This window comes from Rhyacophila brunnea, unplaced genomic scaffold (genome assembly GCF_057557595.1).
Source record: "Rhyacophila brunnea isolate RB1 unplaced genomic scaffold, BYU_Rbru_1.0 scaffold_1, whole genome shotgun sequence".
Lineage (NCBI taxonomy): Eukaryota > Metazoa > Arthropoda > Insecta > Trichoptera > Rhyacophilidae > Rhyacophila > Rhyacophila brunnea.
The window spans coordinates 45,300,942-45,315,847 of NW_028232751.1; the positions used below are offsets into that span (position 1 = coordinate 45,300,942).

Consider the following 14,906-nt stretch of genomic DNA (forward strand, 5'->3'; position numbering starts at 1 on the left):
CGCAAAAAACTGTTTATTCTTTTAAAATCTGCCTTGGTTCGTCCTACCAACGCCACCTCTGTATGTTTCGCATAAATCTTTTCCTTTCATTTCAAAACATCTAATTTCTGAACCTATGCGATCGATCGATGTTGCCCCCAGAAGTAAAATCGATTTGTAATCCCGAATGCAAATAGCGCCTCTGCGCAGTACGCGAAGTTACCTTATCGCGAAAGGAGTATGCACTGAACTGCATTTTGTTTTGATACGCGATACATATTTTATTACGATTACATGTTTGTTTCTCTCAAATTATGTAGTATAGTGTTTCATAGTGGATTTAAAAAAAAAATTTAAATCAAGAAAGCCACTCGTTTTATGTGTACAGCATGCGATGTAGCCTTGTGCTTGCATCCATGTTACAAAATATACCACAGTTCAAAACATTTTTAAATTAGTGTATCATTTTTTTAATTTTAATTTTGTAAAAGTCTACTTGAGTTTTAAGTTACAATTTATAGCTGTAATAACTTATAAGTGTTCAAAATGTTAAATAATAAATGTGTTATCGTAAAACTGTTCGAGTGTGAATAATAATTGCGTGATCTACGGCGATGAATATAACAATCGAAGGCGCCTTTTTGGCACAAGTGTCCAAATCGATACAAAATGGCGACAAACAGTGAGTGATTTGTTAGTATGAACATATTTCTTAAGGATATTATGGCAGAACTTGATATTATATAACTGCGTATTTTAATGTTTTCACAGAATATTTATGAGTCTGGCCTCCAATAAATCCACATCAAATATTTTAAATGAGATTATTCATACCAATACGGCAAAAAAAACATTCGGAAATAACACCGTGTAGTTTCAATTTAGTATAACCGAAAATTCAGCTTTGGCCGGGTTAATTGCCTTTTATTAAATAATTTTAAAGATAATAAAACGACGATATCGAAAAAAAACAAAAATTAAATCAATAGTCATAGACATACGTATAAAAGTACGATTCCAACATTTAAATTAACATTGTGATGTCATTAAAATTGATTAAAATCTTACTACTGATATTTACCAGTTTGCAGTTCCGACCTCATATGTAGGTGTCGATATGTACTGTATACTTACGTATTGTTCCTGATTCCGAAGTGGTACTCGCGGATGAGATACAAGTTTTTGTCTCATTTGCCTCCACTGTACTTGAAGATGACGTTGCAATAACCTGTCGAAAATAATTAACAGTATTGATGAATTATAAGATATTTGCAGTCATATCAAAAAGTAACAAACGACTAACTCAATATTGACCTCTGATTTCAAAGCGTTTCCGACTCTCGCCACTCGGTGTGGGCCATTCTCTCTACTCGGATTGTTTACAGAATTGGCAGCGAACGGAGTTGGTAGCTTGGACTCTTCATAATGTCCCTGCATGCGCCTGTGGGCTTGTAGTGCTGTACCCTGGAAGCAAATACATCTCACATAAAAAAACAAGGTTGCTATATTAAATTTATGCTCTGTTTACACATCCCATTTAAGTATCCAACCATTCCACAATTAAATATTTTAGTTTTATGTTGAATAAATTAAAAGATGACATTAGCACGTATGCGCTATACAATAACCTATCAAGAAGTATGCTTTGAAACGAGCATTGTCAGAGCTGTCACACTATATTTTAAATGATTGCAATCAATACTTTGTAAAAAAATGTTCTCTCAACACACCAACAGATTTAAGTTATAAGTTAACAAGAGTTAATCAAAACAATATAACATTCGACAAACATCAATATGTCATTGAAACAAGTTTTGCAGGTGAAATAAAAATTGTATATAATATAATATGTAATGAAGTGTACATAATTTCTTCTGAGTTATGAATATATTTGTCATTATTAACCTTTTCTAGACGACCATGTCCGATCCTGATAGGATCATATGGGCCTTCACAGAGTGGAGGTTTGTATTGACAGATTTTGTTTTTTACGAGAAATGGATGTCAGCCACTTGCTCAACTTATTAGCTCCATACCCTGACACACACAAATTGAAAAACAATATGTGTACTTGCCAGACCCAGGATTCGAACCTGGGACCCTCGGCTTTATAGTCCAACGCTTATGCCGCGCGGCCACCGTGGGCGTTTTCTATGCCTCACAATATTATTATGGCAGTATCTGACAGGCCACAGATTTTTAACGACACACATTGAATGTAGAGCACAGCTCTTACTAAAATCGCTGTAATACCGATAATTTGTGGCTTAGTATTTCATAATTATTCAAACAGATGTCACTGTGTGGTTAATATTTTAGATTATGCAAATCAAAATGGCTAAATGGCTAGTAATTTAAGTTTAAAGTCGGACGAGATAACTCTTGTATGTGCGACCTGTCGATCACAGCCTCATATAGTGAGAAAACTCGCTGAAGGCATAGAACCAGTTAATAACATACTTCAGTAGAGTTGTCATTTGAATTAAATGTGCGGATTAAATTGACAAATATCTCAATTTGCTGAAAAAAATTATGGTTTCAGACCAATGAGGTTTGAAATTTTTCACTGTGTGCCTTTGGAAGCGAAAACTGTACAAATTCGATAAGTAAATAATATTATTTCAAATAAATACAAGGATAAAAAAACATTATAACAGGAAAGGAAGTAAATTCACAAAGGGAAATCATCGCTGTGCTAAATTTAATTGAATATTGCGAACGCGTTACATATTACTTTCTTATAATGACAAAAAATGCAATGAATGAAATGAAATGAGAATATTGTAAATTTCGTGCCTTTTCATATAACCAACTCCAGATAATGCGTTGATTGGTATAAGTGGGTTCAACAAGCATAACACGTCATGTATATCTGGTGTATGTAGCATTGGCTGTGTTGACATTCACACAGATAGGGATTGCGATACAGATATCGACTGCTTAATGTGCAATCCGGCTAAATTTCCGGAAAAAAAACATAATAATCAATAATACTTACACTTGGAATTTTTTTTTTACAAATAAGCTGCACTATAAATTAATACACTATTTTAACTTCCCTTCTATATATAAAGTGCGGAGTGGTTCCATTTAAGATATTGGAAATTTCACATCAACGCATTTATTTATATGTTTAGGAGTTTGAAATTTTGTGTGAGCATAGAAAACATGCTTTATAACAAAATGCCATGAAAATCTTATTTTTGATCAAAAGTGCAGTAGACTGGATTGCAGATTGAGCAGTCGATATTCCGAAAACTGAAATATGGTATTTTTGGTATTAAAAAGCCAAAATAAATTGTTACAAAATGATACCTAAGTATCTAAAACGACTAAATCATCCGACAAAAGTGAAATAATCACAAAAAATGATTTATTTGGGTGGAAAGAGTTAAACAGTCGTTTCTCCCGACTTCGGTTTATGGACGGGATTTTCTTTCATTTTGAAATTTAGAATTGATGTCGCTGAGAATAGTATTTACGGCACCGTGAAAGAGTTGTATTTTTAACGAATTCTGGCATTGATAATTCAATATAAAATTGGTACCGAAATACTAGATTGACGTTTTCATTCGGTATTGCAATCCCTATAGGCAGGTGTTTAGAGTTGGATCCTACAGCATTAAAAAACAAATAATTTTGTCAAATTAGTACAGCAGCAAGCTGTCGCAGTAATGTAATGAATGCATTGATGAATTAATTCCACAGATGCTTTATGTCATGTTTTGTATGAAAAAATCTGGTCAATAGAAAATCAAAGGTGAAATGACTATATGTATTATGTACATACTATTAAATACTCCATTTGGTTGTATAATAGTTTTACAACATAGGTAAGGGTAAAATTCATTAAATACAATATCAGTGAATTAACCCATCGACATAATGTAGTAAATTGATATCAAACAGGAAATTAACAAGCGAATCATATAAGCAAATAAATGCTACTTCAGATTACTAACACTCAGGCACGCGGCGTTTTCGCGCAAATGTTTGCATAAAATTTCTCATACATAATCTGATTTGCACACAGGTCAAGATTTAATTAATTAAAACAACTTTATTTATCAAACAGTTTTAAATCAAATAATAGGTATGTTTTTTCAAAAGCATCTTTAAAAGCAAGTCACCACATGCGACTACACTTTATACCTATTATAGTAACTTCTGTGTTGTCATACATGTTGAAATGATAGCCCATATTGAGTTATATAATAAGCATACCTGAATGAAGCGATCACCACATACTCCACATACATAGGGTTTGTCTCCGGTATGTCGCCTGACATGCAACGTCAGGTCATTCGACTGTGTGAAGGCTCTCTCACAGAAGGTGCACTTATAGGGGCGTTGCCCTGTATGAATTCGCATGTGTCGAACCAGCTTATTGGAACGGGAAAAGCCTTAAAAGAGACAATACATATTATTGGTTATTGAAAAAAAAAACCGAATTATGAAAAAATTACTAACTTTAGTTTTACTAAATTTCTGAAGTCTTTCAAGTTAAAATAAGAATAATACTTTAGGTGGGTATTTACCAACTTGTGGAAGATAGGATTGTTAAAATTTCAGTGAAAATCTTCCACAAAAAATGGTCAAGAGTAATGATCAACTAATTAGACTAATCATATAATCGACAATGTAAAAGGTTGTAACTGCGTTTTTGGATATTTTGACTTGATTGCCTTTAATAAATAATTTTAAAGATAATAAAACTATGATATTGAAAAAAATACAAAAATTCAATAAATTTACAATTCCAGCATTCAAATTAACGTTGTGGTGTCATTAAAACTTATTGAAATCGTACTACTGAAGTTACCATTTTGCAGTTCCGACCTTATACGTAGGGGGTGTCATTGCCCTCATAACAATAAATCACGAAATAGCCCAGATTTATTTAGTATTTCGCTCATGCTTATTAACCTTTTAACAGCCCAGCTGAAAGTACTAGGTATACTCCCCAGGGCCCAGGAATTAATTATATTATAAAAAAATTAAAAGAATAGTGAAAAGTCCAATATAATGCACTTACATATATGAGACCTCAATTGAAGTTCGGCGAAAAAGTTTTTCATACACAATTTCGTGAAAATGTCTGAAAATTTTCAGGTATGGTAGGGTTGTCACAACACTGCACTTACAAGAATTAGTTGAATTTTTTTTTTTTTTTTTAATATAAGTATTTTGAAAAATTAATTTTATAGTATTTTTGTAAAATGTCACCATTAATACTTATAGCACTAAGAAGTATACTAAACACATTAAAATCACTAAAAACTTTCTTGTGTATGGAAAATTTCAAAGCACGGTTCAAAACACAGAGCAATGTCGCACTGCTTGCACAAATACCTAGTTTCTTTCCGTCTTTTCTGATTTTTTGTATTGGCACATACATAACATCTTCTTGCCGCATTAATTTTATTGTTAGTAGGTGGTATTTTACCCAAAAAATGTCTTTCTGTTAGCCTAGAGGGTAAGGGTGCTTTTCGCTTCAAAAGAGTTTTTGGTTCTAACTTATGTTTTTCGATCAGTTGTCCGATGACTTTCAATTGAAATTCACCCAGCGGTTGTTTTTTTCCAGTTTTTTGTTGGAACAATACATGGGCATTCAGCAGAGATAAATCTATCAAATGGAAAAAAAGTTTTTTGTACCATTTGACAGTTTTTCTTGTCGAATTTACAGAAGAAATTATCATATCACTACGATCCACAGCACCCATGTTTTTATTGTAATCAACAATGCATTCCGGCTTGGAAATCGGAATTTTAGTCTTATAGTCTACTTTTCCAGTAGGTTTGAAAGTATTGTTGTGAATTGTGGACAACATTGTAACATCCTTTTTATCCTTCCACGCCAAAGCCATAATTTCGTCAGTATGGAATGTATCGGTTTCCCCTTTTTTCAATTTCTTAGTAAATTTGGGCATCCCAATTCTGTTTCTCCTTACGGTTCCACAGGCATTCGTCCGGTGATCATAAAGATACTTGAATAACGTTGGGCTGCTGTACCAGTTGTCAATGTACAATGTATGCCCTAGTTCCAAGTATGGTCCAAGCATCGTTACCACCACGTTGCCCGATATACCGATGTAATTATTTTTTTCAATTTCAGTTTGTTTTCCGGTATAAATGATTACATCTAAGACAAAACCAGTTTGGCAATCAGCCATTACAAAAATTTTTATTCCGAAACGACTAGCCTTCGTCCTGATGAATTGGCGGAATAAAAGTCTGCCTTTGAAAAGGAGAATACTCTCATCAATACATATGTTCTGATATGGACACATGTACTGCTTGAAAGAAATTTTCAGTTCCTTCAGGACCTGTCTAATTTTATATAGTCGATCTCCGGGAACCTGCGTTTCATTGTCACAAAAATGCAACATTCGATGCATCAGTTCGAAACGATTCCTGGACATGGTTTCGGAATAACATGGTGAAAATAACAATCTGTGGATAGACCAGTGTTCAGATATTTTATTCCGTGAATTCCTTGACATTAGCATACACAGCCCCAAAAATGTGTACATATCATCAATTGTGCAGTCTACCCATCGCCGTAGACGATCACTCAAAACTGTGATATTTTTTGTGGCAAATACAAATTGTCTGTTGGTCTCTCGGACTAACATTTCAACAAAAGAAATATCGATGAAACATTTGAAATAGTCCATTTCGAGTGCATCCGAAGTCAAATTATCAGCTTTGCATCCCGAAACGTTAGCATCAAAGGAAAATGCGCGTGGCTCAAACATATCCGATTTCCACTCAAATGTCGGTCTTTCAGTGGATTCCGGTGTGATAATTTCACTTTCATCGACTTCCAAAGTTTCCTCAAGTTCGACATCCGAATCATCACTTCCATCATCTTCAGATTCAACTGTTTCGATAAGGTTATCGATTTCACCAACTTCGTCGATCTCATCCATTTTGAATAATAAAATTTGTAAAACTAAACTCGTAAATAAAACACTTTGTATACGCATATCGAATGCGAAATACAAATAAAAAATAGTCACAACACTTAGTCCTTTGTCAATTTCTATCTAAAAACATCGAAAATCTTTCTTTTCATTCAAGTTTAGTAGGTAAAATCTAAAACAAAACTCGTAAATATAACACTTTTTTATACGCAAATTGTATATGAAATATAAATAAAAACACTTGGTCACTCAATAGAAATTAAATTTCAATGTAAAAACATTGAAAACATTCCAATTATAACGCAAATCTGAATAAGAAAGCATTCCGAATTAGCATCCCGACTAAATGATATTCCGGCGACAACTGACGCATCACTATCGAATCATACCAACTGCCTATTGTACAAGATATCCCAGTGTGCAGGGGAATTTTGAGCTAACCCTGATTTGGCCTCTCGGGAAATTCCCTTATTCTCGCGATGTATGCGCCGTACAAATGTTTTTTGCTTGCAAGGTCTGATCAGAAATGTAGTTACACGTTTTAAAATTAAATAAATAAATATTTGACTCATACAAGCGCGTAGAACGGCTCGGCGTATATCGTACAGTACGGGCGCCTGAATCGCCGCCCTGCATGACGTAAACGTTACGTTACGGGCAGCTATCAGGTTAAAAAAAATATTATATTGAAAAATAATAGTAGCTGACTGCTTGAATATTTTTATAATTTAAAAACTATTTTTATAATAATATAGATGGTAAATTAATTTTAATATTGATTCTCAAATTAATTGTATTCTGTATCAAAAAATTTTCATACTTATTATTTTTACAATCTGTATAAAAAAAGAGATTTAACTCTTATTTTATACAATATATTTTCAACTGTTTTATTCGTGGGACTGATTTTTTACAAAAATTTCTATTTACGGCGAATTTCAAAATAAGCATGTTCGTAGTAACGGAGTTTTACTGTAAATCAATATTGTTTGTAATCAAAGACAACTGATTTGTATACCTTTTCCACAAATAGTACACAGACATGGTTTTTCTCCAGTATGGGTCCTTCTGTGGCATTGAAGGTCTGACGATCTTGGAAAGCCTAAAGAAATAGAAAAGGTAATATGTTTATAAAAAGATGAAGAAAGGTTTCCAGTTTTTGCTTGATCAATTGGAAGTTCTACAACAAGAGACAGGGAATGAAGTAAAACAAAATATGTATTAAAAAATATGGTCGAAAGGATTTTATAATCACACATGAAAATGACAATGATGCTAATGCCTTTTGTATAAAACTACCTTTATGAACAAGGATTCTCTATACTTATGAACTTAGAAATATAGCACAGAAATTGTTTGGATAGGTACTAAAATTAGCATCAACACCATTTTTCCAAAACTGAGATGTTTTGAAAGTATTGCAGTTTGCCTGTACATATGTGTTTGTGCAAAGAATATACAGTATAACTCCTATTTTACGTTATTTAAGGGACTGGAAAAAAAACCTAATTGGAGGGAAAATGTAAAAGGGGGGTATTGAAAAAAAAACATTAAAATTTTATGTTTCAAAAAAAATAACGTTTTATTAAAAAACAACATTCAATTTAAATTTTTATTGAAAAAATCATGTATATTAGTTTGTTGCATTTTTGTTTTTTTGTTATGTAATTTTCTTTCAAGACTATATAAACATTTAAAAGTGTCATCTTGGATTACAGCAAAGTTTGTAAAGTAGGTTTTTAAACCCTCGGTGAACCTCATTGCTTCTTCTTTCGTTGGAATATCAACCTCTTCTTCATCAGACAGTTCTTCAGAAGCGCGCGTAACTCGCATATTTTGAATATTTCTGACGTAAATCGCGGGAAATAAAAACGTAAATGCGGGTATTAAATGTACTGAAATACATCGGGACTGAAAAAAATTACACGCAATTGCCGGGAAAACGTGAATTCCGGGCACGTAAAAACGAGGTTATACTGTAACTTAGTTAAGTCTAACCAAACACCAACATCTCTGCATTTGCCCTTATGTGTAATAAAAGTAGTAAGTACTCACCCTTCTCACAAATGTCACATTTGTAGGGTTTTTCGCCAGTATGTCGACGCATGTGCACGATCAGATTGGACGAATTTGAAAATGAACGTCCACAGTATACGCACAGACAGTTTGAATCTAATTCTTCCTTGTTAGGTTCGTGAACTCTCGAATGTGATCTGAAATATCAACAATAATACAACATTAGAAGTAACTATTTTTTTAGTTATTGTCTACAAATAATACAAATCCTGAGCGGTCAGGTAAATCAATAATAGAAATATTCAAAGACAGAGAATTTGAACTTCCACAGATTGAAGGAAGCCAAACAACCTAATTGGTCTTAGTCTTGGTATTTTATAAATGTGGAAAAGTTAATAAAAATAAAATATTTAAGAACCATTGTGTAGTCTTTAATCATTTCTTTCAACTTATCATGTACGAGGGTGGGTCAATAAGTCCTTAGAAAAGCCGACAGGTGGCGCGACTAGTACTGTAAGCGGTTTGTTTTCATGCAGTGGCACTACCGATTCAGTATGCTGCGAAGTTTCAATCAGATTGGTCGGGTTGTTGTTTTTTATTTTCGTACATTTAAAAAAAAAATTTGCTTGTTTACAAAAATGGAGAAAATTGAGTTTAGAGCTGTTATTAAACATTTTAATATAAAAGGGTTAACAGCAAAGGAAATAAAAAATGAGTTGGATTTAGTTCACGGCATATCTGCTCCTTCACTTGCAACTATTTATAACTGTTTAAATGAATTTAAACGTGGTCGTACATCAACGAAGGATGAACCACGCTCAGGACGTCCTGTAGAGGTAGGTGACTACACCAGAAATGATCAATAAAATCCACGATATGGTGTTAAGTGACCGAAGATTAAAGTTGAGTGAGATAATTGAGGTTACAGGGATCTCAAAAGGTAGCGTCATTTCTATTTTACATGACAAATTGGGTATGAAAAAAGTTTCTGCAAGATGGGTGCCGCGTTTGCTCACAGTCGACAATAAACGCAATAGGGTGGTGGCCTCTAAAGCCCTGTTGTCGCTCATGCAACGCAATCCGGATGAATTTTTTCGTCGTTTTGTGACTGTAGATGAAACATGGATACACCACTATACTCCCGAGACGAAAGAACAGTCAAAGCAGTGGATTGCGAAAGGCGAACCATGTCCAAAGAAGGCGAAAACCGTAAAATCAGCTGGTAAGGTTATGGCTACTGTATTTTGGGATGCACGTGGAATTATTTTCGTTGACTATTTGGAAAAAGGAAAAACAATAACAGGGGATTATTATGCATTTTTATTGGACCAGCTAAAAAACGAAATTGAAGAAAAACGGCCTCATTTAAACAGGAAAAAAATCCTCTTTCATCAGGACAATGCCCGTGTTCACACATGTTTACGATCAATGGCTAAAATTGACGAATTGAAGTTCGAATTGGTCGACCACCCACCGTATTCGCCAGATTTAGCCCCCAGTGACTTTTTCCTTTTCCCAAACTTAAAAAAATGGCTAAGTGGACAACGTTTTTTTTCAAATGAAGAAGTCATCGATCGGACAAATGCTTATTTTGAGGACCTTCCGAAAACTTATTTTTCTGACGGTTTAAAAAAAATTGAGAAACGTCTAACCAAGTGTATTGAGCTCCAAGGAGATTATGTTGAGAAATAAAAAAAAAATACAAAAATAAAAACTGTTTTAATGCTTTTTTCTAAGGAATTATTGACCCACCCTCGTATCATCATCATCCACCAAGAAATAACTATGTATAAAGAAAATTAATAATAAAAAACCTTAATTGACAATCTTACAAGATGATATGCGCATCGGAAGGAGGAAGATGGGATCGACTGAATTTGCTCGTTATATCGTTATACAACATTTTTCGCGCCACATTCTATTTAAGCATAGAACATAAAAAATCTGAAAACCATTGTAAAAATCCCCGAAACAAGCATGGCATTCATGAACTACAAAAGAAGTTGTTTATTATAATGAAGTGGCGCCGGCACTGGTAGGTACCTACCAACTTCGCAAAGCTTGGATTTTTGAAACCATATGCGTGGATACTTTCCCAATGTTGTCGGCGAAAACACCAATTAGGTACCTACTTAGACACTTAACTAGTGTCATAAACTTAATCCGATCCCTGCGGCATCGGTCTAGTTAACTGTCCGGTCGGATTTTATTGCTTTGGGTCGAAAATGTTGCTTTTAAACAATTGACACATTGACAGTTTTGCTCGGTATATCCGAGAAGTAGGTCGTTATAAAAGTGAATAAATGTATGGAGAAAATCATAAACTAAAATGTCAACGAATGTTTCTCATTACTTCCGAGATCTCGCTATTTCCGTGATCGTAATAACCAAGTTCGACTGTATATGTGATGTCACTCACAACAAAACTTCCTCACAAAACCGCGTATTTGCGATTACCTGTGACAGATTCTAAGCTGGTTTTTGACTATATTTTGATAAATATATGTTTATTGAATCGCAAGAAATCTTACCTTAAATTATCCTTGCGGTTGAATTTCTTCTGACATACAGGGCATTCAAATTTCTTTTCGTGAGGCATATGAATTTTGGAATGTTTATCTAAATGCTCTTGTCTGTAAAGAATATACACTTCAATAAATTCTTATAATAGATAAATTACCATTTCTGCATCAACAAAAAGCATGTGAACTTCACAATACGAATACACTGAATTTGAGCACATGACTAATATGTCAATAATGATTAAAAAATTACTGCTTATGCCGAAAATCTCAACTATACTTGGGTTTGTGAGCATTAGATTTTGATGACAGATAATATTACATTTGTCATCTATGATCGCTTGTAAATTCATAAGACCGCATTGCATCCAAATGGACCAGCTCTGAATGCTCACCATCAAATAGAAGTGATATTACAGTAAAACTTACGTCACTGATTTATATTTCGATGGGTTAGTGCAGTGCTCCGCAACCGGTGTGCCGCAAGACTATGCTAGGTGTGCCGCGGTGCATTGCTCAAAAAAAAAACATCAATAATTTTGTATATTATACAATACTTACTTAATAACCAAATTTGCGTACATGGCTGGTAATATATTTGAGCACCTGCATAAATTTAATAAAACAATGCAAGGTCAAAAAGAAATTTCATCATTATTTTCATACAATCAATACGACAGGATTCGAAACCCTTTTTCAACCAATGCTGAAAATTTTATAGAAGCGCTTTCCCTATAAATTCGAGAGGAATTTGTTGAAATGAGAAACGACGGGATGTTAAAACTGAACTTCGCCGATGTTCCATTGGCTATTTTCTGGATTTCGATTAAAAAAATCCTTTGATATCCGACAAGGCTATCACAGTTCAGCTCAGATTTTCTACGACATATCTAGGTGATCAATTTCGAGATTCGTTCATTGAAACAAGCTCTCAGGTATCACATTAATTAGTTATTATATTGATAATACAAATACATGGAAATATGTACATTTAGTTCTTCCTAGTGTGTCATGTATATTTAATTATTTATCAAATAAAAAACATTAATCAATGTAATTTTGGTGCATGGACCCCACAAGAGGGCATCTGACAGGGCTCTAGCCTGGAGGGCCCAGGCTCAGGGAGGGGCCGGCGTGGCTGGTCAACCAGATAAGTCCGATAAATACAAATTACTAATTTGCTTTAACAGTAAAACAAGGCGCTATTTTACTATGCTAATATTAATATTTGAAAACATGCAATTGTAGGATACAATTTATTATTATTGTATCAATACTTGACAAATAATTATTCTTAACCTGACAACTAACCATAATTCATGTGGATGTATTAAGAAATACAAAAAATCGCAAACATACCATTCATTTTACCTCAAACGCCATTTGAAAAATGCTATTTTAGAGCATCACACTCTCTTTACCCTTAGCGATTGGTAGGGGACCCTGCTAAAGTTCCTGGCCTGGGGATATGGGGTCCGTGTTTTGGTGTATAAATTGTTTTACGTGTGGTGTGTTGCGGAATTCTGGGAAAACCTTTGGTGTGCCGTGGGTGAGAAAAGGTTGCAGAGCACTGAGTTAGTGCACAGATGCCGTATGTCCAAGTTGTGTGTATTGATAAAATTTAATTTGATGAAATAGATGAAATGAACTGAACATGACTGTGACTATACATAAATACAATATATCGAGGGTTAACACATTGATCGCCAACTAGTTTTACATAAAATAGTTAAAAAATGATTATTTGTTTCTAAGGTATTATTTGATAGGTTATGAAAGAATATAATGTTTTTTTTTCATTTTGATGATTTTTTTACGTAAATATTGGTTTTTATGATGTGCCGGCCACATCTGTCCGTCGCGGCGCCAACAAGTTAATTTATTCTATTGCGCCGGGCCGGCCATTTCGCCGGTCACCTGTCCATATGTGTTGACGAGAGGATGGTGCCATTTCGCGGTCGAATTATATTTAGATTTAGATAGTATAATAAACAGAAAAGGCACAAATACGGAATAAAAGTTTTCAAATTGGGTAGTATAATACCTGGATACACATAAACTGGAAATATACGTATACATACCTTATAATCATTTTTGTAATTCTGTTTTTTTATTATTTACATATTTTTTATAACTTACATTTTTATAATCTATTTTATATCAATAAAAACACATTTACAATTTAAAACGAAAACTTTTTTTTTCATTATGTATATTCTTTACATTAGTGAGCCTATATTTTGGAAGACATATTTTCAGGCCAAGTGGCAGTAATATACAGAAGGGCCATGCCGGTCACCGTGTATCGAAAAATGCACTGCGAGCGTGCCCGCCGGCGCTGTAGAACAACTCTAAGGAAGGTCTTCTTTGCTGGTCACCGGTGACCCCCATGGCCTCCTTAACGTAATCCAATGCCGGTCACCGGTGACCCCCATGGCGATCAACGTGTTAAGAAATGGCACCTCGTAAGTATTTCATTTTGTTCAAAATAAGTTTTTTTTAATATTAAATATATTGGTAGTATCGGTATCTACCGACGAAAGCTGAAAATTCTAAAATTATACTTAATATTTAGCTCCTAAAAACATTTAAAACAATATCTCCTATCTACCACTCACCTCTACTAACTATTCAACTAATAACTACTCGAAAATGCATCGTTTTATTTGCCACCAGTCACCTGTCGTAATCCACATACTAACGGGTGTTCGCCTGAAAGGTTTACTACTTTGTTTCGTCGCCATTTTGGTAAAAATTAATTTTGACAGTTCATATTTGGAAATCGTGAAGTATAGACGTGGCAAATTTATTATCGAAAAATATTCAATAAACCAATGTGTTTTAATTGTAAAAACATTTTATCAAAATCAATCATCATTTATTGTGACGACTAGAAAATTATGTAAAATTTTGGGTAGAAATAATGTGCCATCAAAACCCATTATTTATCGTTTAGTGAATGATTTTTAAGAAAGAGGCTCTGTAGCAGATAAGTACAGGCCTGGGCCACAATGTACGAGAATATCAGCTGAAAACATTGCTGTTGTCCTAGAAAGTGTTCAAAACAATCCATCAACCTTAATACGACACCGTGCTCAAGAAATTGGATTTACGACAACAACTTTGTGGGAAATTATGCATAAAGATTTGAATTTGTATCCATTTAATATTCAGTTGACACAAGAGCTTCTTCCACAAGACCATTTGCGATGCCGTACATCACTTACAGCTAATGTTACAACGGCATTACTGAGAGATCTGTTTCCACAACAAATTATCTCAAGAAATGGTGATGTCGATTGGCCTCCACCTGATTTAACAGCCCCAGAATTCTTTTTGTGGGGATATCTAAAGAGCAAGGTGTATGCCAACAAACCAGAAACACTTAAACAAAACATTTGTGACTAAGTTAATGAAATACCGGTTGAAATGTGTGAAAATGTTATATAAAGAGCTCGCATTT

The 14,906-nt window shown here is 34.0% G+C and overlaps 1 protein-coding gene across 1 annotated transcript in view; it reads right to left on the reverse strand.

The window, feature by feature from the left end:
- LOC147079845 (uncharacterized) overlaps nucleotides 1–14,906 on the reverse strand; it is a 41,257-nt gene that overhangs the window by 2,047 nt on the left and 24,304 nt on the right. The window contains exons 11-16 of the mRNA XM_085944806.1: nucleotides 11,453–11,554; nucleotides 8,961–9,118; nucleotides 7,924–8,007; nucleotides 4,204–4,382; nucleotides 1,294–1,443; nucleotides 1,114–1,207 (exon numbers count right to left, since the gene is read on the reverse strand). Coding sequence (XP_085800932.1) covers nucleotides 1,114–1,207; nucleotides 1,294–1,443; nucleotides 4,204–4,382; nucleotides 7,924–8,007; nucleotides 8,961–9,118; nucleotides 11,453–11,554 — 767 coding nt within the window. The remainder of the gene's footprint in view (nucleotides 1–1,113; nucleotides 1,208–1,293; nucleotides 1,444–4,203; nucleotides 4,383–7,923; nucleotides 8,008–8,960; nucleotides 9,119–11,452; nucleotides 11,555–14,906) is intronic.